The 25,751-nt window shown below is 32.3% G+C and overlaps 1 protein-coding gene across 5 annotated transcripts in view; it reads right to left on the bottom strand.

Moving 5' to 3' along the window:
* Positions 1–25,751, bottom strand: part of CSMD3 (CUB and Sushi multiple domains 3) — a 1,101,621-nt gene that overhangs the window by 310,541 nt on the left and 765,329 nt on the right. For all 5 annotated transcript variants that reach the window (XM_076005068.1, XM_012781857.3, XM_076005066.1 and 2 more), the window contains one exon: positions 2,266–2,435. In XM_076005068.1, the coding sequence (XP_075861183.1) occupies positions 2,266–2,435 (170 nt within the window). The remainder of the gene's footprint in view (positions 1–2,265; positions 2,436–25,751) is intronic.

The raw sequence follows: 25,751 nt of genomic DNA, 5'->3' as shown, positions 1-25,751 counted from the left end.
ATTTGTAGATAGACTCTATGCAAAGTATAAAAGAAAAACAGAAGAAAGGATGAATTCAACTTCATCCTTGAGCAACTGGTTTCTATTTACTAAAATGGAGAAAAATTAGGAGAGGGGAGGTATGATTTGGATAGGTGAACTTCAAAATGCCCATTAGTCATTCAAGCAGAAATAGTAGATAATTTAGATAGAATCTGGATTTCAACATAGGTTAGAACAAGAGATTTTGTATGGGTTGTGTTGCTTGTTAATGTATTTTAAGGCATATATATTTCAAATTTATTCTTAAAAATGTGAACATTAAAGGTTTTTAAACAAAACACAGTTCATATGTCTTTTCATATTTTTTAAAGCTGCAGTGTCAAGTAAAATCTAAACCTACCTATGGCATGTCTTTAAAGTTTTCAAAAAAATGTAAGTGGCATCCAAGGAAATTGCTACTTAACTCACTCATATTCTTTTGCAAACATTAATAACTGAAGGCATCCATAGTGCAAAAGTTTCCTACATAATAATGCATAGGAGGAAGAACCTATCCTATATATTTGTCCTATCATTATAAAAACACACTATTAGCCAAGGTTTTTCACAGAAACAAGGAGAAAGATTAAAATACCCATTAAGTAAGCAAATGGAAAAATAATATGTTCTTAAATGATCATTCTGTTCCATTTTTGTTCAATTCAGAATACATGAGGCAAAATTTCCTTTCCAGTTTCAACTTTAAGCTAGAATGACCATTGGTTTTATTTATTTATTTATTTATTTATTTATTTATTTATTGCTGGCTTGAAAATGTTCTGTCTGCCGCAGGAGGATTTTCTTTGATGCTATTTAAAATTATTTATCATCTTCCGACACATGACACAAGTGCAAAAGAAAATTTCACATAAAAATTTACTCATCTGGTATAAAGTTAATGACTCAAAATTATCTACTAATATTAAACACATGTTTACTATTGTTTCTGTGTGATATAGATTAATAGCCAAACTAGCTGATAGATCTTATCTATGCATTGATACATTTTTCCCCCATAGTTAGCTTAAATACAAAAGCACTGTTTTAGTTGTATGTACAATCTTCCTACTAATCTCAATGTTGATCACAATTTAGGAAACATAACTTATTTTAACAAGAAAATTCAAACGAAGAACTGGAGATGAAAGAATTTAATATAGTGAATTTTGTTTCCTGTTGGGTAAAGTTTCAGAAAAGCAAATTCATATATTGGTCCTAAATTAACGTTAAAATTCTATACATCTAGATGTACTGCAGGAAAATTACCCCAAAGTTTTAAACAAATTTTATAAGCGTACAGTATTATTTGTGTTACAGACTCGTTGATTTCCATCAAATGAGATTATTTTTAAAAGAAGAAAATAACCAATAATCTTATAATCACTGGTTATACAAGAATCTCCCTCCCCTGTGCCAGTTTGGGATATTCTAACTTTTTTTCAAGATCTGTCCAAACAGACATGTATTGAATTTCTTACCTGGCTTAAGAAATTTTAACAGTTATGAAAAAAGGTAAATAATTATTTTTAAAATATTCAAATGTGATTTTATAGAAGCACTTATTTTTATTTAAATAATAAATATAAACTATATTTACATTGCAAACTATAAATCAGGAACTATGAAAATACTTATTTGCCAAAAATTTTATCTTTTAAAATATAGGATATCTGATTATTTCAAGTTTTAATATAAATTAATAATGTTTACAACAAATACCCATTATCAACTAAGTATATATTTTTCTTAATATGTAGACACTGATTTATTAGGTTTATATATTCATGAAATTGATTTTTAGTTATAAATGCTAGGAATTACTTACATAATATTCAGAGATAAATAAGTTACTTAATAGACATCAGAATAAAAACAAAAATAAATCATATTTCTTAAAAAATAATCATTCATGGGTTAATCATGTTTTTTATATAATATTTAGTAGACAAAATATTTGACACAAAAATTTTATTTTGATATTATTGAAACATTAAAATTTGTGTATCATAAAATAAAAATTTACCTTTTATTATAAATAAACATTGGAAACAGAACATTCTCTTTCAATGTAAATAATAATAGGAAAATGGGTATTAATGTATAATTTGAATGTATGAATGGTAGAATCAACTTATGGTTGATTATATATACATATACATATATGTATGTGTATACATTTATTTATTAATGTATACTTAATGATTAAAATGAAATAAAAATATAAGTATGTCTGAGTTCACCTACCTTAAGTACATCTCCTTGTGCTAAATGAAATGTTCTGGCTGAAATATTGATGCCCTTTCCTGCTTGAACCTGAATACTATAAATGCATTCATGGTTGTTTTCATAGTTGAGTGGATAATTTGGAGAGAGCAAAATTCCTTCATTATTTGTTGCAGATGCACCACATTCAGCTGCAGGTAAAACAGAATATTGAAGTACAGTTTAATAGAAAGCATTATCATTTTCAAGTAACATCATGTATGGAAGTGTAATGCATTTTAATTTACCTAGAGCCTAATAGAAAATGATATATAGAATGGCTATGTGTTGTAGATGATTTTTTCCCTCCTCAAATAACATATGGGAAGAAAGGACTACTGTCCATAGAGAGGATACATGTATATAAATGGAAATATACAATAGTTTCAGTAATTTTTTTCCCTGGATAAAAGGATAGCATGGAAAAGGATGAGAGCAAAATATTTTAATGAATTTTGAGTTTGTGGATCTCTGATTAGTTTAAAACATTTAATTTTATAATTTAATTCTTTTAAAGTATAATAAAAGGTAAAGAGATTTGAATTTTGCTTTTGAATGATTCCAATTTGATCCCCCTTTTAACTTTTTAATTGAATCGATCCCCTTTTCTCCCAATACTCAGTATTTTCTTGATCCAAGAACTTTAATAATAAAAAGCAAATGAAATAGCACATTGCCTTTGAAAACTGGTATAATTATTAAAACCAATTGGTTATAACAGTAAACCAATAATTGTAACAGATTGGGAGGGAATCTTTGGAAATTGTATCATCTTTCTCAGCTTAAAAAACAGACTGGAATAAGCCATTCACATAATAAATATATGCTACTGTCAACCCTCCAGGTCTAATTTTGCAAATTTAAGAAGTGTTTTACCATTTGGGAAGAACTGAGACTTTCTGAACAAATTTAGTTCTAAGTTAATTTCAATTTATTACAATATAAAAAGCTTGTGGCAATATTGCAAAACCAAACATTAAATCCTTATAATTCTTAAATACATTTCAAAATTCAATGAACTCAGTTTTCTATCTTATCTAATAACTTGCTTCATATTACCAAACCACAGGGTAGGAATATTTATATTTTCAAAGATTTAACTAATTTTTTTTTTAAAAAACAAGTTGTTATTTTCCAGAAATAAGATTGTAAAAATAATGATTTATGGAAACAGTCAGAGAAAGTAGACAACAAGGTGAAGAATAATGAATGCTTTACCTTTTAAGGGGTTAAACATTAACAAAAATAAAGCAAAAAAAAAAAAGCCTAATGAGGAAATAAAAATGATTAAAAAGAAGCAGTTAGTATAATATCAACATCATGTGAAATAATAAAACTAATGGTATCATGCTAACAATCAACCAGTCACACGAGGAATAATATACAATACAGGGTTCCTCCAAATTCCTTTTAAAGTAACAGAAAAAAATCATAGACCTTCAAGATTTATTTAAATTATTTTTATTTTAATGTTACTTAAACATCTTCAAACAAAAATAGATATGTCCTTATGCTTTTAGATGTATACAATTATAATATCAAAACTATTTTACAAATACAGAAACAAATGACAAAAACAATAAAATCAAAAATAGTAACATGTATTTAATGTAGCATAAGATTTTGTTTTCCTGAAATGAAATCTCCTTTGGCAATGTGGATCAGAAACCAGCTGCTAGAGTATAGCCTTTTGGAGTTTGCTATGTCTTTAATTATACTATGCTATGTAATGACTCAATTATTCCTTGTCTTATGCCTCTAAGAACTGCTGAGAAACTTTCTTCTGTATGGGACAACATGATGCCATGCATCCTTTACTTAGTGGGAACCATTTACATTTTAAATCTGCCTTATTTCTTTCTCACAAACTTATTAAGTCTAGGTATGCCTGTGGGAGTATGAAGACAAATATAACTGAGATCATACAGATGATCTAGACGCACATATATTTTTATCAATTACATTATTTAGAAGAAAATGCAAGCAATTTTAAATTATTTTATAAAATCAGGAAGTTTTGAACATATGTTCTTAGATGTCAACTTGCAAAATATTGATACCCTAATAAAGAGCTCAGACATTAAAAATCAGTTTTAGGTTCAAAATTTAGCTCTATTTTTTCCTAGTTATAGGATTTTGAAAGTTGTTTATTCCCTTTAAGCCTCAATATTGTTATTAGTACAATGAAAAATAGTACCTTCCTCATAGAAATTTATGTGTGTGTCTACACATAGATAGATAGATATGTACATAATATATGTTGAGTATTTAGCAGAATGTTGGCATACAAGAGCTCAATAAATTAGTTATAATTATGCATATTTTAAGTATTAAATATTATATATCATGATGACATTAATGGTGATATCATAATATATAGATCCTAGAAAAAATTTTAAAAATGAAAAAGAAGGTTGGAATACCTATCTTGCCCCTAATGTGATAAAATCTATACAGGCATAGAAAGACATTTTTCTATAAAAAGCCAGAGGGACTCTTCTTAATTTTGAAGTATCATTTATGTTATCAAAATTATTTTAACAACTTATATATATTGAGCAAAATACCTCACCCCCCAAAAAAAATAAAGCCAAGTAATAAGTGACTTCAACTGTCCTTTAAAATATACTAATAATTTAAATTCTCTACATTACAATAGGCAGTAAGTGTCTTCTGACAGAATTGTATTGGTTTATACTGTATCATTTTAAAAAGACTTGCCTTTTATATTAAAAAGAAACTTTTTTGTATTTTACTATTTTGGTTTATTTAAATTGGCTATAAATGATTTTCTACTTGGTGAAATAAAATCAGGACTTATTACAGAATAGAAGAATTAAAAAATAATTTGGATTCAATTAGCACCTTTTTCATTTAAACAGGACAATGTAAGTGTGGGAACCAATGCAAAATGAAAATGCACTGCCCTTTGTTGAACAAGTAAGAATTTCAAAAGACCAATGGAACATTAAACCAAGTAGGGGACCTTCTTAGCATGGAGTCCTGTGTGGCTGCACGGGTTTCACATTCATGAAGTTGACTCTGCATCTATTTCTCATGCCATCCCTGCAAGATAAAACTTATTTTATCCACTTTTATAGGTGAAGACACCAAAGTGAGCTTTCTTGCTAAAAATCAAACAAATAGTGTGTATCAAAGCTGGGATTTACAGTCATCTGTCATTTTCCGTGGTGTTAAAAGGGTGAACGTACGATTTCTCTTTCAGATTAAAATTCATTTTTAGTGTGAAAGGAGGCATTGTTAATAATTGTGTTAATTATCCTAAACAAAACGTGTGGATTAAGACTATGTCAGGTAAACTAGTACATCTGGTACATAAGGTCACTTTTCTTTATAATTTGACTGCTGCCTGCACTATGCAAAGATATTCTATTAAAATTAAGAGGATTATTACATGTGGGCTGGGGTGTGTCTGGAGAGTCAGAATGCATTCATCCCACATATAATTTATAAATATATATTCTATTATACATACTTTAAATGTTCAGAATGATTATCTCATCTCAAGGGAAGATATTGAAACAGAAAATAAAAATCTGTTCAGAATATTCTACTTACATACACAGGAAAATGCACACATTTATTTTTTCAATAACTGTTTTAACAAAATTTTTTACTAGCAGTAGGTTATGGAGGAATTTATTTAGCCACAATACCAAACCCCAGGAGCTAGCTGTTTAATAAGGAATTAATTTTACATGGAAACTGATCTTTGATTTAATCTTTGATTTTAAAATATACCAAGCACCGGTTTTCAGTACTCAATTTAGGACTAACATTTTCCCAGTACAGTTCTCTTTCAACACTTTAGCTGTAGCAGTCTTGCTTACCAACCAGATCTGAACTAGGTCTAATGTTGAAATTAACAACAAACTTTGCACAGTTTGACTATACGCCCAAGGGAAGCAATGAGCATGTTTCTAGCTCTTCTCTGTAAAAAGCTGACACAAGGAATTATGAAAACTTATAAAATCTGAAGCAAACAATAACAAGTTGGAAGTTTGAATCAGTAATTAAAAATCTCCCATCAAAGAAAAGCCCAAGATCTGATAGTTTCACTGTTGAATTTTTTCAAATATTTAAAGAAAAATTAATACCAATACTTCTCAAACTCTTCAAAAAAAACTGAAGAGGAAGAAACACATTAAAAATTATTTTAAGAGGCCAGTATTACTCTGATATGAAAGCCACATATGGACACTAAAAAAGAAAATTACAGGTCAATATCCCTGATAAACATAGATTCAAAAACCCTCAACAAAATTCTAGGCAAACCAAACTCAATAATATCATAATCAAGTTGGATTTATGCCAAGATGCAAGGATGGTTCAACATATGCAAATCAATAAATGCGATACATTATGTTAACAGAAGGAAATAAATTATATGAGTATCTCAATAGAGATAAAAAAGGCATTTGACAAATCTAACTCAATAGAGGAAAAGGCATTTGACAAAATTAAACATTCTTTTGTGATAAAAAAACTCTCAAATTTGGTAATAAAAGAAATGTATCTCAACACAATAAAGACTATGTATTACAAGTCCACAGCTAATATCAAACACTGAGAAGTTGAAAGCTTTTCCTCTAAGATCAGGCAGAAAATAAGGATGCCCACTCTCCCCACTTCTATACAACATAGCTCTGATGGATGTCCTAGCCAGGACAATTAGGCAAAATAAAGAAATAAAAGGCATCTAAATCAGAAAAGAAGGGAGTAAAACAGTCTCTGTTTGTAGATGACATGATCTTATATATAGAAAACTCTAAAAACTCCACCAAAAAAACCCTGTTAGAACTAATAAATAAAGTCAGTACATTTGCAGGGTATAAACTTAATAAACAAAAATCAGTTGTGTTTCATGCACTAACAATGAACTGTTCAAACAAAACATTAAGAAAACAATCCTGTTTATAATAGCATCAAAAAGAATAAAACACTTAAACACTTAGGTATAAATTTAACCAAGATGAAAGGCACACTGATAAAAAAAATGAAGCCACAAATAAATTAAGAAGTGTTCTGTGTTAGAGAGCAGATTACATTGAGCAGATCTGCATCAATTAGAGGCAGATTACAATTAATATTGTTAAAATATTCATACTTCCCAAATCAATATATAGATTCAATTCAACCCTTATCAAAATTTCAAAGGCATTTTCCACAGAAATAAAAAAAAATCCTAAAATGCTTATAGAATCACCAAAGACCTCAAATAGAATAGCGGAAGATATCTTGAGCAAGAAGAACACCATGCATATATGGTTAACTAATCTTCCACAAAGGCTTTAAGATTATATATATATATATATATGCATATATATGGAGATTCTTTTTAATAAATGTTCAAAAAACTGGATATCTATATGCAAAAAAAAAACCCCGATATTGGATACTTATCTTACATATGCACAAAAATCAACTCAAAATGAATTTAAGACTTAAATATGAGACCTGAAATCTTAAAACTCCTAAAAAAAATAGAAATGTTTCATGACATTAGTCGTGGGATGATTTTTTTTTATTTAACAACAAAAGTACAGGCAACAAAAGCAAATATAAACAAGTGGGACCACATCAAACTAAAATGTTCTGTATAGCAAAGGAAACAATCTACAAAATGAAAAGGGAATCTGTGGAATGGGAGAAAATATTTGCAAACCACATCCATATCTTATAAAAAATTGATATCTAAAATATGGAAGGAACTTGTATAACTTAATAGGGAATGGAAATGAATGGAAAAGAAAATGTGTTATATATATATGTATGGAATTCATATGTAATATTATTCAATATGGAAAATTATTCAGCCCTAAAAAAGAAGAAAATCCTAACTTGTACCAAGAAGGTGTTATGCTAGGTGAAATAAGTCAGAAAGACAAATACTGCATGATCTCCCTACTAAGGGGGATCTAAAAAAGTGTAACTAACAGAAACAGAGAGCAGAATGTTGGTTACCAGGAGTGAGAAGTAGGGAAGATGGGGGGATGCTGGTCAAATTGTACAAATTTACAGTTCTGAGATAAATAAGTTTTGGAGAACTAATGCACAGCATGGAGACTATAATTAATAATATTGTATTATATGCTTGAAATTTTCTAAGAGAGTAGATCTTAAATATTCTCATAATACACAAAAGGTAACCATGTGAGCTGATGAATATGTTAATTAGCATTATTGTGACAATCACTTGACAATGTGCATATATAATTAATATACATATCAAAACATCATGATATATTTAATACATCTTGAATAAATATAACTTTTAGTTGTCAATTATACCTCAAAAAATACCTCAATAAATTTGAAATTATAAAAAGAAACAATGTGAAAGAGCCTCAGCAAACAGTGAAGAAATATATTGATCTCTAAGACTCCCTGTCCTACGTATTGATAGCGCTAGCTGTGTATTTTGTTCTAAGACATGATCCCTTGCAGTCTTTTGAGATGGCTATGCCATTAAAACTAGATCTGAGTCACTGGTACTTGTACAGCATTTGTTGCTGGCAGCAACACATGCCAAATCAGGTTACATTCCCATTATGGCTTCTAGCTAATGAAATTAAATTCAGAATATGTCTTTTTTGTCTGTTGGACTATATGTCTACATACAAAATACACTATTTGTCAATATAAAAAAAATACATCCAAATTTCACTTATGTGACAGAAATCTGAGCATCTAAAATATTAGCACCCTGAATTAAGATGTTACATTTTAAACCAGTGATAGATTAATAGAAATTCTCTTACATATTAGGCACTCTTCCATTTGCTTGGAGTAGAGAAGAGTGAAATAAATAAATAGATTAAATGATAAATTGCTATGCGATGTGCTAAATGCTATAAAACCAAATATGAACAAATTTGGTGAGAACACTGTGAATGGAATAAGCAATTTTGCCTGTGGAAGTTGAAGAAAGTCCACAGAGATATAGAAACTTAGTTGAGTCTTACAGGCATAAAACATAATATCCTGAAACAATTCAACAATGTCTTTGATTTTCCTGAGAAATATCTCATTTCATTATGTTTCTTATGCTCAGAAGAGAAATTAACAGCCGGGTATAACATAAACACTGAATTTTTATTTCAGGTGATGTAAGGCCCATATGGAAAGGTCAATAAGAAACTATCCCTTTCCTTGGTCTTCACCAGAGCAACAACGGATGGGGTTGAAGATTCCTTCAAGACTTTTCAGCTTATATTGTGGCTGTACTCCTCTGTCTTGTATCCTCATGACTAAGAAATCCAAATAATTTAGGGAAGAGATTCCAGTGTGGGACAGCGTTCCAGAAGATTATAAATTATTGGACGAGCTGGAGAATGGCAAGTATGCCCTCTTGATTTCTCCATAGCAACACTAATGGTTCTAAAGCATATAAACTATGATCAGAGTTGGCGAACAGCATTCTTCTAAAGAGACTTATAAAAGAAGAAAAAATGTATGGTGATTCTGCATGTGTATTTTTAGACAATACCAATTACAAACATTTTTTAGATTTAATCTTTAAAGGAAAGTTCATGTGTCATAAAATGAGAAGAAAATGATTGCTATACACATGATTTGAGTGTTCTTTTAACATATTGTTACCTAAAAGTGTCTTAATCTTTCTTTTTCCTTTTTCAATGTTTGCTATGCTCTGTTTTTCTTTCCCTCCTCCTATTTTCTCCCTTACTGTTATTATTATGATAGAGGTTTTTGGTTTTATTGTGTTGGTTTGCTTACTTGCTTAAATTTCTTCATAGAAAAAGTGCTCTACAATACAAAAATTGAAAAGAGAAATCTGTTTCTTGTGGTAGACCACATATGTGGAGTTTCATTTTATATTAACTTTGAATCACGCAAATTTGAAATAGCTTAATAATTGAATTATTAGTAAAACCTCATTTTATATGAACATTTTTAATTTATGTAAACACTTCAATTAAACATAAAGAATCACATAATTTTAAAGATGCGAACCAAATTGATTGTAAACCATGTTTATTTTGGAATGCCACAAGGCCTTCTTCCTTCTAACTAGAAAAACTGGCTATCCTTTGGCACATAATGCTTTGCATGAGAAACAGTATGGAGTGATTGTAGGTGACATTCATTCATCTCATCAATGTTAATTGAACATCTACTATGAACCAAACATTAGTCTTTGTGCTGGAGAGCCATCAAAAAAAGAAAAAAGAAAAAAGAGTATGAAAGAAGTATCTATTCTCCTGAGGGGAAACATGCAATTAATAAGTATAAAAAATAAGTGGATTAAACAACAGGGCAGATGATCATAAGTGCTAGGGAGAAAATCATGGAAGAGGGATAGGAAATATTGAGCAAATATTCATTGAGAAATCATATCTGAATAGAAATCTGAAGGAGCTAAAGGGGTAAATATGTAGTGGGCAATAGCATTGCAGGCAGCAAGCATAGCAGATACAGATGAGAAGGTATTTCATATATGGGGGGAAACAGCAAAGGGACCAGTGCAATGGGAATGTCTTTTTTTTAATTTCAAAATATTGTGGAGGTACAAATATTTTTGGTACATGGATCACTTTTATAATGCTTGAGTCATGGTTATAAGTGTGCCCATCAACCCACATTGTGTTCATTGTACCCGTTAAATAGTTTTTTGCCAATCCTCTCCTCCTCCCAACCCCTTGCTTGATTTCCAGTAAGTTTTACTTCCCTCTATGCTTATGTATGTGCTCATTGGTTAGTTCCCATTTAATAGTAAGTACATGTGGTGCTTGTTTTTCCATTCTTTAGATACTTTATTTAGGATAGTGGTCTCCAGTTTCATCCAAATAGTTGCAAAAAGTATTAAGTCATCCTTCTTTGTGGCTGAGTAGTAGTCAATGGTGTGTATGTGTGTGTGTGTGTGTGTGTGTGTGTGTGTGTGTGTGTCACATTTTGTTAATGCACTCATGAATTGATGGACACTTGGTTTGATTCTACATCTTTGCAATAATGAATTGTGCTGCAATAAACACTGGAGTGCAGGTGTTTTTTTGATAAAATATCTTCTTTTCCTTTGGGTAAATACCCAGTAGTAGAATTGCAGGATCAAATGGTACGTCTACTCTCAGTTCTTTGAGGAATCTCCACATTGTTTTCCACAGAGGGTTTACTAATTTGCAGTTCCACTAACAGTGTAGAACTGTTTCTTTTCTCTCTCCATCCATACCAGCATCTATTATTTTTGGACTTTTTAATAAAAGCCATTACAACAGGAGTTAGGTGATATCTCATTGTGGTTTTGTGTTTACCTGATGATTAGTGATGTTGGATATTTTTTCATTTGTTTATTGGTCGTTGTTCTATCTTCTTTTGAAATCTTCTATTTATGTATTTTGACCACTTTTTGATGGGGTTGTTTGATGTTTTTCCTGCTGATTTGCTTGAGTTCTTCGTCGATTCTGATTATTAGCCCTATATTAGGCTAATTCTGTAGGTTACCTCATTCTATAGGTTATCTATTTGCTTTGTTGATTATTTCTTTGTCTTTGTGGAAGCTTTTAAATTTAATCAAGTCCTATTTATTTATTTATTTTTTCTGTGATTGGCTTGGGGTCTTCTTCACAAATTCTTTGCCTAGACTGATATATAGAAGAGTTTTTCCAACATTTCCTTCTAGAATTCTTATGGTCTCAAGCACTACATTTAACTTTTATCCATCTTGAATTAATTATTGTGAGTGGTGAGAGATCCATATCCTGTTTTATTCTTCTGAATGTGGCTATCCAATTTTCTCAGCACTGTTTATTGAATAGGGATTCTTTTCCCCAGTGTGTATTTTAGTTTACTTTGTCAAAGATCAGTTGGCTGTATGTGGATGTCTTTATGTATAAATTTTCTGTTTTGCTCCATTGGTCTATGTCTCTATTTTTGCACCAATAACATGCTATTTTGGTTACTATCGCCTTGTAGTACAGTTTGAGGTCTGGTAATGTGATACCTACAGAATTTTTCTTTTTGCTTAAGATTGCTTTGACTATTTTGGCTCTTTTCTGGTTCCAAATGAAACATAGAATTATTTTTTTCTAGATCTGGGAAATATGTTGTTGGTATTTTGATGGGGATTTCATTTAATTTGTAAATCACTTTGGGTAGTGTGGACATTTTAACAATGTTGACTCTACTGATCCATGACTATGATATGTTTTTTTCCATTTGTTTGTATCATCTGCAATTTCTTTTCTCACAGTTTTGTAGTTCTCTTTGTAAAGATCTTTTATTTCCTTAGTTAAGTATATTTCTGGGTATTTTATGATCTTTGTAGCTATTGAGAATAGTATCGAGCTTTTGATTTGACTCTCAGCTTGACTGTTATAAGAATGCTGATGATTTGTGTACATTGATTTTGTACCCTGAGACTTTGCTGAACTCCAGGAGTCTCTTGGTGAAATCTTTGGGATTTTTCTAGGCATACGATTATACCACCAGCAAAAAACAATAGTTTAATCTCCTCTTTCCCAATATGGATGCCCTTAATTTATTTCTCTTGCCTGATTGTTCTGGCTAAGACTTCCAGCACTATGTTGAGTAGAAGTGATCACGATGGCATCCTTGTCGTGTTCCAGTTCTTAGTGGGAATGTTTTCAGGTTTTCCCCATTCAATATGAGGTTCACTGTGAGATTGACATATATACCTTATATAATTTTATAATTTGAGAAATATTCCTTATATGCTTACTTTGTTGAAGGTTTTTATCATGAAAGGGTGAAGAATTTTATCGAATGCTTTTTCTGCATCTATTGAGACGGATATGACTAACATCAGAGCAGCACTAAGTGAAATCAAAAATAGGAAAATAATATAGAAGATCGAAAAAACAAAAAGTTGGTTCTTTGAAAAGATAAACAAATCAGTAGACCTCTTGCTAGATTAATGAGGAATGGAAGAGAAAGGATCCTAATAAGCTCAATCAGAAATGAAAAAGGAGAAACTACAACTGATACCACAGAAATACAAAATATCATCTATGAATACTATGAAAATCTCTGTGCACATAAACTCAAAAATGTATGGAAAATGGACAAATTTCTGGAATCACACAACCTTCCATGACTTAATCAGGAAGAAACAGAATTCCTAAACAGACCCATAAGACGTAATGATTGAAGCAGCAATAAAAAATCTTCCAAAAAAAAGCCCCATGTCAGATGAATTCACAGCCAAATTTGAGCAGACCTACAAAGAACAGTTGGTACCCATACTGCCGAAATTATTTCATAGCATCAAGAAGGAGGGAATCCTCCCCAATTCATTCTATAAAGTCAGAATCACTTTGATACAAAAGCCAGGAAAGGACAATACAAAAATACAAACAAACAAAAAAAAAACTACAGACCAATATCCCTTATGAATGTAGATGCAAAAATCCTCAATAAAATAGTAGCAAACCAAATTCAACAGCACATCAAAAAAATAATAATAATCCACCATGACCAATTGGGCCCCATCCCAGGGATGCAAGAATGGTTCAACATACATAAATCAATAAATGTGATTCACCACACAAATAGAATGCCTTAATTACTACCATAATAGCAAACTCACCACTCTACTTTTACTCCTGAAAGTTTATTCACATCTCAGAGCCTGAATGATCCTTTATAGGCATACATCCTAGGATCTCTATATGTTTGTCCCTTTGACAAGTCTTCATTCAGAACCCTTCAATGGCTTTCCATCTCATTCTGAATAAAACCAAAGTCCTTGTAATCACCCACAGAACCCTACATGATACAATCTATCTATCCTCTTATCGCTCTGCCCTTGCCCCACCCTATTATCCCTCTTACTCATACCACTCCAGCTGCACTGTGCTCTGCTCTACTCTACTGAGGTTCTGAGAGGACTGTCAAAGGGACTAACATCTAGGGATCCTAGCATGCACGTCTTTAAAGGATCATTCAGGCTCTGAGTTGAGAATAGACTCTGGAGAAGCAAAGGTGCTTACTATTACTTTGTTATTATCCTAACAGTCACTCTAGTTATAACTTACTTTTTTTTTTATAAAAATGTCTTCCAAGCATCCAAGCGCTCATAAAGTGGTAGTGATGTTATTGTCAGAAAAATAAAAATAAAACTTTAGAATGAAAGTTAGATGTGCTAACTTTCATTGAAAGTTACTAACAACCATAGTATGCTTTACTGTTATATTAGAACAGTCTACAAAAACTTAGGAAAAATGTTGAAATTTTTATAGAAGCACTATTATCTAGATTTATGAATATTAAGAATGCTTTCCCCACTACTTTACATTAATTACTATAGAAAATGTAATATGATTTATGAATTTGAATCATGATGTCTTCAAAAACACACACTTGCATAAAATGTGACCTCTGTACAACTTTTAAATTTTACACACTGTTAAAATTTTAGTACTGTTCATGAATGACAAGCAAGTTGCTGTTTAAGAGTAAATATTAGGAGCTTATATAAATATATATATGTGTGTGTGTATATATATAAAATCTAATTTTTTCAAAAAAAGTCCTCCATGACAGTGTTAACATATATAAATTTCTTTATTCTTGAATGTATTTCAGAACCCTTCACTTTGGCAACAACTTCTTGGTTTATCTCTCATCTAACGTCCATAGTATAAATTTCTAAAGGGCTTGGGCTGTGAGAGATCCTGCCTTTCTCTAAAGTGTTTAATATACTGAACATATAGCAGGCTTTAAAGTTTCTGCATCTTTTCTCTAGATACCTCATTTTATTTATCAATTTATGATTCCCGAATCTCTATCTTCAGTCTAGCTCTCTTAACCCAGCTCCAGATCTATATATCCTGCTTTCTAGCACACACCTCCACATTTATAGCTTACAAGCAGCTCAAATTCCCAAGCAGAAAGTATTTAACCCATCCTCCCATTCCACAGCCTTCTTCACCCTCTTTGCTCACTATCTCAGGAAACAGCAGCCAAATGACTTCTACTTCCACAAGTGTATTCCAGTTTTATTTGACACTGGCCTTTTGCAGGTACCCTTATCCTATTCATATATATCCCCAGACCCACATCAAACTAAAGCTTGCATATCCCTTTGTCTCAATTAGATATCATTTCCTCTGGGAAGTCTCTCCTATTCAGAGCATTTATCACCTTCTACTTAAATTACTTGTTAATCTTTTCATATCTTTCTCAGACTATAAGCTCTTGGGGAACCTATCATTGCCTCAGGGACACTATATCCCAATTACTTAGCATAGTGGTTGGTCCACAGTGGATATTATTGAGTGGGTATTTAGTAAATTTGTATAAATTAAAAGTGTACTTTCGAATATTAACTATTAAGTAAGGTTCTATATTTTTTTTGAACTAGGTACAAACTTTATATATATGTAATATGTATAAATTAATATATACATGTTAGTCTCATGGAAAATAAGAATATATATTTTATGAGACTAATTGTTATTTTCTAGCCCTAGAAAATGTGAATAAAGATGTTTCTCTTTTTATGTTTATAATTATCCCAATTACTAATGGATAAATTTAGGAAATTTAGGAATTTAGGAAATCAACAACTCCAATTTTTATGCTGAACCATGGAAGTAATGGTTGAGTATTTCAAAAAATTAAATGTAGCATCTGAAAATAAATTAACAATCATGTGTAAAAGATATCATTTGTGTTCTAAATTGGTCTTTCAGAGGTTTTTGAAATATTCAAATTCCAATCCTGATAACAGGCCCCTGTGACGTATACAGTAAATATGATTTAAAATATAAAAAAACTATTAAAATTTTAACTTTGTATATTCTTGGTTTGAGATAAAATACTTTATTTTAGAAAGAATTATTTAGTATTTAGCTGTCCATGGAACAGATTCATAGGATCTCTATAATAGAATTGTTCAGTTCATCCTGAAGTTGTTTATTTTATGCATATATTTGTGTGTTGAGGAAAGGGCCCTAGGGAGTAGAAGATTGGAAGCTCTTTATGGCCTAGAAGAAATATCCTTCTAGATTATTTATCTCATTTTGTTATGACTTTTAGAGATCACTAAGCACCTTTGCTCCTTTTGACTACTGATTTGGTATCTCTGGCACTCTCCTTTCAAAAAGAACATGATAATAATTATGAATATTCTGATTGTTGGAATAAAAGATATCCTCTTCCCAATATTAATACATTTATATACACAATTTTAGCTATCATATGTAAATCCACCAAGAGGGCTTCACAAAGTTGACTTTTACATCCTGCAATCTGTGTTCTGAATTAGGGCACTTCACCATGGTATGGCTGCCCTTTGTCAACATCAACACAATGACCAACCAAGTTGCCCCTTCACATAGTAACTTTCTACATAAAGAGCATGGGTTTTGGAACCAGACTGATCTGGCTTCAAAATCCAGCTTTGCTACCTACAAGCCAAGTGATCTTTGGCTAGTTACCTAACCTTGTGCCTCAGTTACCTCATCAGTGAATTAAATAAAATAATTTTTCTTTTATTAGTGAGAATTAGAAATAAACATAAGATGTCTAGAACAAAGCTGGGTGTATAATAATTGTTCAATAAATGACAAATAGTAGTAGAATTAGTAGCAGTACTCATCATAGTAGCAATTTAGTAGCAATATTGCCTTTCTCTAATTGCAGCAACATGTTTGTGCATGGTGACTAAAAATGCATTTTTAGAATTAGAATGATCAAAACCAAGCACATAAGCACTAGTTGGAATGCCCCGGATACAATGTAAATTAAGCAGTATTAAAATTATCAATGGGAATTTAGAACCTAAATAGAAACTAACAATAGCCCTTTAGAGCCTACTAGTAAATTGAATTAATCAGCTAACAGTTATTTGCATCATACATATAACCTCAATTAAATTGATAAACATATGACATAAGAATTAAATTTAGATATACATGATTTTTTTGATAATTAAGGACTAAGTTATGTGGAAGATTACTTGATATCTAAAATTAAAGCTTATAAATTTAAAAAGTAAATAATATTACATAAATATTTGTGAGATTTTTATGTTGACATTTGGGAATTGGAAAGTTATTATTTGAAGAGGCTTGTTTAAAGTTCTAGAGCCTAGCATTCAAGTAAAACTTCAAAGCATAATATTCCATAAGCTAACCCACACAGACACTATTTAATAATAATTTGAATAACCACATTTTTATCATTTTAAAGTTCTCTTGAATTATATATTTTAAGAAATTTTTTAAAAAATTGTGTTTGCAATGACCTATAACACATTAAAATTTTTTAAAAGTCTGTATTTCCTGAACAAATTTTGAGCCAAACTGAAAAATAAACTGCCACCCACTCTTTTCTTATCTTTAAATCATGCAAAACATAGCATATCAAATTCTACCATAAAACACATGAACTTGAACTGTCAGGTTCCATGGTATATGAGATTAATTTAGGAGCTTTGAACCATGACAGTAGAGAATTTGACAAAAGTTGAACAAATATGGGCTTTTATTCCCAAGAGTTAACCTAGTGATGAAACCTGAACACATTTCCTGAAATGCCCTTTTAAATGCCCATAGAAGTAGTCATGAAACTACTGAACCTGCAAATTTTAATTGAGAGTTTGTTGATTTTTCCAGATAGTTAAGATAGCACCGTAATTGCTTCCTAGAGGCATGCAGGAAACTACCTTAACCCAAAGCAACAAGGTTCAAATAAAAATTTTTTATAGTCACTTTGGACAAGATGTAGATATGCTTATATTCTAAAATTTAGCCAATAACATAACTACTAATTGCAAAATTCATAATAGGCTGTCATCAAACATCTGTTAAAGAAAGATAAGAGTATAACCTATATACTATAAACCATATGAAATAAAAATTCTTGTATTCTGGAGCAGTGTTGTGGGCATATGTCTATTGTCCTGAGGGTCAGTGGAGCTCCTATAGCCAAACTATAACAGAGGAACAGTGAAAATGTGTCATTCTATTATATAAATTCCATCTGTACAAGAAAATATTTATATGAACTAAGTATCAGTTGTATTTTCACTAGAAGGCTCTATCTAACAACTTATCTTGGAATTGAGGGATGAAAATGTATCTGGTAAGCACTAAAAATCATACCTACTATGATCTCAGTTTATCTTTGTGTATGACATAGTTTTTTAAATGATATTCTTATTTTAAAGATACAGCAATATGTTTAATGACATCAACTTAATACAGCTTGAAAATGCCAGTGTTACATATACTGTGCTCTTCTACTGCACCTTGTTCTTATACTATAAAATAAATAAACTGCAGGTATTTATTGAATGCTTGAATTCAGAACATTGCATTAATGAGTTATGGCATTGTTGAGTGGTCAAGCAGTTGCTCACCAGCAATGCAATGGCTAATAAAACCAAAAGGTCACAACTGCAGCAAATGGATTATCTTGCCAGTCTTCCCTGGATTTGGCTGGTTAGGTGACAACAAATTTATTCAGACAGTTTATTATTTACACAGACAGGGAACACAAGCTCAGCATAATATCAGTTTCCTATATCCCTTGTCCCACAGGATGACACCAAACCAAAGAGGCCAGATGACAGATGGCATACAAAGAGGCATAAAAACTGGTTCTCCCCAACTGCACTGGCAGCTGTAAGCATGTATACTGAAGGAAAGAAAAGTCATTCTGCCATTGAGAAAATAACTCTAAATTACAGCCAAGTAGTTTAAAAGGCTTATACAGAAGTCTGAAAATGTACCCTAAATGAAGAGAGGCAGAAAGTCCTGTGTTCACCTAAAACTCGGGAGATAAATGAAAAAAGGCCTGATGGCAACTCCTCACCAGGCTGCTTATCTCCTTATATTCCAGAAGGAACCCTAGGACATTCTGCCAAGAATTGGTTCAGACTGCAGACAAGCCTCACCTATGTTACCTATATGGAGATGCTCAAGTTTATCAGTGTGCTCACTGCATAGTGGAGCTGTTGATCTATAGGCCTGTCTTTCTTGCAAAATTTGGGAGTAATGTATGTGCAAAATTTTCACAACAAAATAATATAGATTATGTATAGTTGGCAAAGAGTCGACTAACGCTATTGCATGCAAACTTGATCGTCTATGTCTCAGCACAAAGAATAAAGAATATTGTTTTATAATTTTTTTCTTATTTAGGCAAAACATTAGCATCTATCCTATAATGAAAGCTGATTTATTTCATTTTTGTCAAATTAAGAAAAAAATGAATAACAACTTCTTAAAACCTGAACACTTCTAGCCCAGGCCAGTCGTAAAACAGAGTATAGAAGAGCATGAATTAATGTTTAAAGCATGAGTAAAATCTTTGCAATTTGGAGTAGATTATGTGTAAATATGCCTAGGAGAAAACAACCTGCAATAGCTAAATGTATTCAGGCTCATTAGTAAAGCACACAGCAGTTTCAAGTCTATAATTATCTCACTGAATAAAGAGTCTTTCTTTTTTCTGTTGTTCAAATGAACACATTCTACATTTATCCTTGAAGGTCGAAAACTAAAAATTTCATATTATGTTCAAAAAGAAATTCCCTGGCCAAGGGACACTCGGATAACCTATTTATTGTTTAGCCTTTTATGAATTAAATCCTAGGACTTTTACTAGTCATTGTCCAGTTGATTTCAATAATTATGATTTTTACTATCTATCCCAATATACATTGGGAATCTTTTCCTATTCCCATCTGAGCTTTCAGAAAAATACACAATGCACAGAACAGGAATTCTCAAAGAACCTCATCTATGTTTATGTGTTTAACAGGCTATTTCTGGGCCTTTTCCTTAGACAATGTAGGTATAAAGAGAACCTTCACCTTTCATTTCCATCAGCATTCATATTTATTCCTGCCCAAATCAACATGAGGTTAAGAGGAGACAGGACCAGCAAGGTGAGGGCTGACGGGAGTGCTGAATGGAGGCACGATCTACTGCTGTGGCTGCAGGAATCCATCTGGTCTCATCTACCCTGGAGCTATGGGTGCTTCTTGGGTATAGTAGATACTTATAAAGCATAAGACTAAAGAGCTCTAACACTCAGGGTTCAGCTAGATTCTGCCTGAGTCTTACACAAAGGTAAGCATTGCTTTTCCTCTTAAGGCAAAGGGTTTAGCAGAAATAAATCATTCAACTCTGTTTTGGAAGGAAGATTTTGGTTTTGACTTTGGCTATTGTTCCCCAAGCAGTTGAATGAAGCTGTAGTTTTGTAGGAACTTTATTTAAAATTTTCACAGTCACCTATCTAAAAATAACTATCAAACAAAGTACGTTTTACTTTATCACATACTTTCCCAAACAATTTTCTCTCACAGTAACTTTATCCCTATTTAAGTTACAAGTTATTGAGGCCAGAGTACTAACTGACTTGTTCAAGACAACATAGCTAGTAAGTAGCAAGTCAGGACTTAAATCCAGATCCTCTGACTTGAAATTCCAGTCTTTCTACTATGCCATTTATTCATAAGCAGGACTATGAAGTGATTAAATATCAGTAACTCAGGAAAGCAGCCAATACATGGATCAGGGATAATAGGAAAAGGAAGAAAGAACTCTTAACAAAAGACAGTTTAAGACTACTGAGGAAAATGCTCTGGATTAAGATGGAAGAGAGTCCTTCAGGGTTAAAGAAAAATCAGCTTAAAAATACTTTTTCCTGCCTAAAATCATGGTATACAATAAGATTAAGACTATCAAAGAATGGTTTTTGAGAGCAGAGTGCTTTCACATTGTAAAGGAATTACACAGAAGACTTCCAATTCTTATAGCTCTTAAATTACCTCAAATTGAGAAATAACAATTAGGAACAGTGATAGAAATAGAAAGGGGAATAGAAATACGAGTATTAAACTGTAGTAAAGACAGAAGGCTTATATATTAAAGATTGGTACTATGCCTTTGCAAAAGGAGAAAGCACAACTTTTCTGCCATCGGGATACCATCAGGAATCATTTCAAGCCAGATTTACCAATGGAGTTTAAGCTTTAGGGCCTCTCCTATGCATAAATTCCTTCCAAGGCCTGGTGCCAATTTTTACCTTCTTAGCCTAGATCCTACCTCCAAAAGCAACTAATCAAGTCTGGACTATAATGGAGTAGAGACACAGATGATGGGAACCAGCAAAAAAGAGCAAGGACTATAAAGAAAGATGGGGGGATGAAGGCCAGAAAAAAGACAATAACTGAAGTTACTTATGGCTAAAGGCTTTATCAGTATCCTAGAGAGGAATGTTAATACTGAAACCACACTGTAATTATACCAGCATATATTATAAGATATATTCATGATTAAGTTAACTCATGGTTAAGTTAATCAGTTCTTCTGGGGCTTAGTTCATTTCAAATGATTTTATGATTTGCATCTCTATTTTGGCCTGGATAATCTTTATATAAGATTAGCGGGCCCTGGAATCAGAGTATGAGCTATGATTTGTGATTCTACCCCTTATCAACTGCATGAAATTTTACTTAACCTCCCTCTGCCTCAGCTTCTGAATTTGTAAAATAGGGAATGGTGCTTACCTATGATTATTATGGTGATGACATGCATGTAAAATCTTAGATCAATGCTTGGTGTGTGTGCTTAACAGCTGATATGATTAATCTCATTCCTTTTTCTGCAGTCTTCTCAACTGGTGGTTTATGCCTTTTCCATATTTCACTTCCTACTGGGCCTGGAGATGGAGTAGGATTTCTTATTGCTCATCATAGCTGCTAGCTAGACAATATTTCTTCTCTCATTTTAGGCTTAGGTCACATAATATCAGACTGTACCTTTCCTATTTCAGTAATCTACTAACCTCCTCATTTCTTGACAGGACTTAACCTCCTGTCTCATTGTCACTCTTTCAAAATGCAACTTCTGTCTTTTTTTCTTGGTGCTTTCAATATTCCTTAATCCATTCACTCTTTTGCTTTTCAATGACAATTTCATACTTATATTTCTTTTCTCAAAGATGCAATGTCTCCTCCTTCACCCTTCCTCTCAGCTCATGAGACTGCTTCCTACTTTACAGAAAAAATGAAAGTAATTGAAAGAGAAATTCATACAGGTTCCTACTAGCACAACACCACACTGTCCCACTTACTTGTGTCTGTGCCCATATTCTCTTCCTTCCTCCTGTGTGGTCCATCACTTGGGGTGATTCACTTATGTTGCTAGGACTAGCCACTTTGCTTGCACATTACTCTTGCTGACCCAAATGCACTCTACTAATTGGCTGTCCTCTGAAGTCATCAATTTCTCCTCATTGAAAGATCTTCTCTATCATACAAACATGTATTTTTCTCCTTTCATAAAAATAATTACTTTTAATCATGTAATGAAACAGCCTCCATAATAGTAGGATATCAAGATATTATATAACAACCAATGAGATGTAAAATGATGTACAAGCATGAAGGCCTATGGTTAAAAGAGAGAGAGAGAGAGAGAGAGAAACCAGAATCTAATCAAATTTTTAGACCTAACTTGCTGATTACATGACAAATAACAAGGCATAGAGGTGGGGGTGGGGGTGTAACTAAAAAGTGAAATGTTACAACAAGGAAACAATCAGAAAAAATTCAGAATATAGAATATCCTACATGATAGCCTGCCCAAGCTCTTCAAAAAGTCCTATTGGGGGGGGGGGGGGACAAAAAAAAAAGCTAAAGAATCATAACAAATATATACCTGAATCTTAATTTAGATCCTAATTTAGAGGAAAAAAAATCTATAAAAAAACATTTAGAAGAACATTTTTGAAAATTTCAATATGGACTAGATGTTAAAGGATTCCAGATGTGGTAGTTATTTAAAATAGTACAATGTAATAATATATTAAATGTAGGAGAATGGCCTCATTTTCAGTAATGCATATTAAAATATTATGGCATGAAATAGCTCATATCTGCAATGTACTTTCAAATGTTGCAGAAAATATAATATAAAAACATACATGACAGGATGTTAACACTTGTTACATCTAGATACTACCTATTGGACCTCTTCTTTCAGATTTGGAGCAGATTTGACAAATTTATCACAAAAATTGGGGGGAAACTTTCTTGATTCAACATTCCCCTCCAGTTACCACTTTATTTCACAGATCTTTTCAGCAGAACTCCTCAAAAGAGTTGCCTAGATTCACTGCCTGTAATTCGTGTTCCATTTTCTCAACCTCTCACTCTGACACTGAAGAACCATTTGTCAAAGTCACCAATGACTTCTGCATGGCCATGTATATTTACATCTCTCATCTTACTCAAGCTTTCAGCAGCATTCATGACAGGGTTTACTCCTTTCTCCCTGAAACCCTTTCCATTTAGCCTCTAAGACATCCGTTTCTATTTGTTTTTCTCCTACATTAAAGACAACTCCTCAGTCTCCTTTGCTGGTTCTTTTTTTTTTTTTTTTTTTTTTTTTTGAGACAGAGTCTCGCTTTGTTATCCAGGCTAGAGTGAGTGCCGTGGCATCAGCCTAGCTCACAGCAACCTCAAACTCCTGGGCTCAAGCAATCCTCCTGCCTCAGCCTCCCACGTAGCTGGGACTACAGGCATGTGCCACCATGCCCGGCTAATTTTTTTATATATATATCAGTTGGCCAATTAATTTCTTTCTATTTATAGTAGAGACGGGGTCTCGCTCTTGCTCAGGCTGGTTTTGAACTCCTGACCTTTGAGCAATCCGCCCGCCTCGGCCTCCCAAGAGCTAGGATTACAGGCGTGAGCCACAGCGCCCGGCCTGCTGGTTCTTTTTTATCTACCAGATTTCTAAACATTGCTGAGACCCAGGGTGTGGCTTCTTCTAAGTTTACATGCCCTCCCTTGTCTATCTTATCCAATTTCATGGCTTTCAAGAACATCTATGTACTGATGATATGTAATTTTTTTCTTAAAGCTGGACCTCTCTCCTGATCTGCAGACTGTGCCTTCAATTGGAATTCTCCTGTCTTGAGCCCCCAAATTCCTTTGTCTGAAAGGACCCTGAAAACCCTGGAGCATAGGAGTTTTCTTATTCTTTCTCTGTGATATACTCAAAAGGAGATTGGCTCTTGGAAAATCTGAGGGCTAGCTATGATATAAAAGCAGTGGGAGAGCATATAAAAGACAAGCTCTGTAATGATTGGGAAGCCAAATATCTCCCTCTGAATTATACTAAATTAATTCCAGGAATTAGGATCTTACTAGACAATACCTGCTTCTGCATATAACTCGAACAAATTATGGAATTTATAATAAAAATTTCTGAGTATTTTTAGCACAAATATTTTTCAGTTCTTTAAAATTCTCTCCTCTCCAATTTTACTACTCTGCCCAATAATCTTATGTATGGGATATTGGACCTCTTCCTGATGTTACTCTAGCTTTAGTAAAGCAAACCGAAGCTAGGGAAACCCATATCCATTATCCATACATCTAAGTAACTGAAAGATCTTGTAAGATGTAAATTTGAGCAATATTATCCCTTTTTAAAACACCTAATGAATCTCCATTACTCCTTAATATGGTGTACAAGGTTCTCCATCATCAAAACTCTGTCTGCTTCTCATTTTTTCCAGTCCTATTGTACCAACTAATGATGAATGTTGTGTTTTCAGCTTCAGGTTTCTTGAGGACAGAATAGGCTGTCTAATGTAATCTATATGCAAAAGAATGAATTTGAGTTCATTCATGCTGAATTAATAGGGACTCTTTATAATAATGTAAAAGTAAGGTGATGAACATTTTGTTATCTTGGGCATACAGTTATTTAAGTGAATTAACTTTTGTGTATTTCACTGATCTCATTGGTACACTGGAATAATAATGACAGTTTTGTATATTGCAGACTTGTTTAGAAGATTGCATGTGTTGATACATGTAAATCACTTAGCACATTGCCCAACTATGGTAATAAATAAATAAATTTAAGAAATTTTCACTGTATCTTCATTTTACATATGGGGGTGGTGGTCAGAGGGATTAAGTATCTTGTGTAATTTGCCACAATCTCTAAATTGTGAATCAAAGATTTGAACCCAAGGAGCTTCTCCTCTCTGAGTCCATGTGGAATATTACAGGGTTGCTATTTATTACTATATCAATTCTAATAAAAAATATACCCAGGCTTCTGAACAACACAGAAAAATGTGTGAAATAAAAACTATACATCATTTTAAGAAACGTGGCCTTCGTGGATTGATTAAAAAGCCAAAAAATGAAGAAAGTGTTTGCTCCACATTGACTACACCTATAATTGAATTGGAGATTTGAAAAAGAGGTGCATAAAAGACATTTAAACCCAAAACATATTTGTAGACATATCAATTTTACCTGTTTTACTTATGTTATTCCCTTTGGCTAGGGGGCCTTCCTCATATTTTCTATTTGGTAGAATACAGCTCATCTTCACAAATACTTCATTTTTGGGAAACTATTCCTTATCCTTTCAGGAAAAAAAAGCCTCTTGACTACACTATGGGATTTATTTCTAATTCTCATATTA

The sequence above is a fragment of the Microcebus murinus genome, chromosome 7 (assembly GCF_040939455.1).
Source record: "Microcebus murinus isolate Inina chromosome 7, M.murinus_Inina_mat1.0, whole genome shotgun sequence".
Lineage (NCBI taxonomy): Eukaryota > Metazoa > Chordata > Mammalia > Primates > Cheirogaleidae > Microcebus > Microcebus murinus.
The sequence above is the reverse complement of the archived record's forward strand: the minus strand, read 5'-3'. Positions and strand labels throughout refer to the sequence as shown.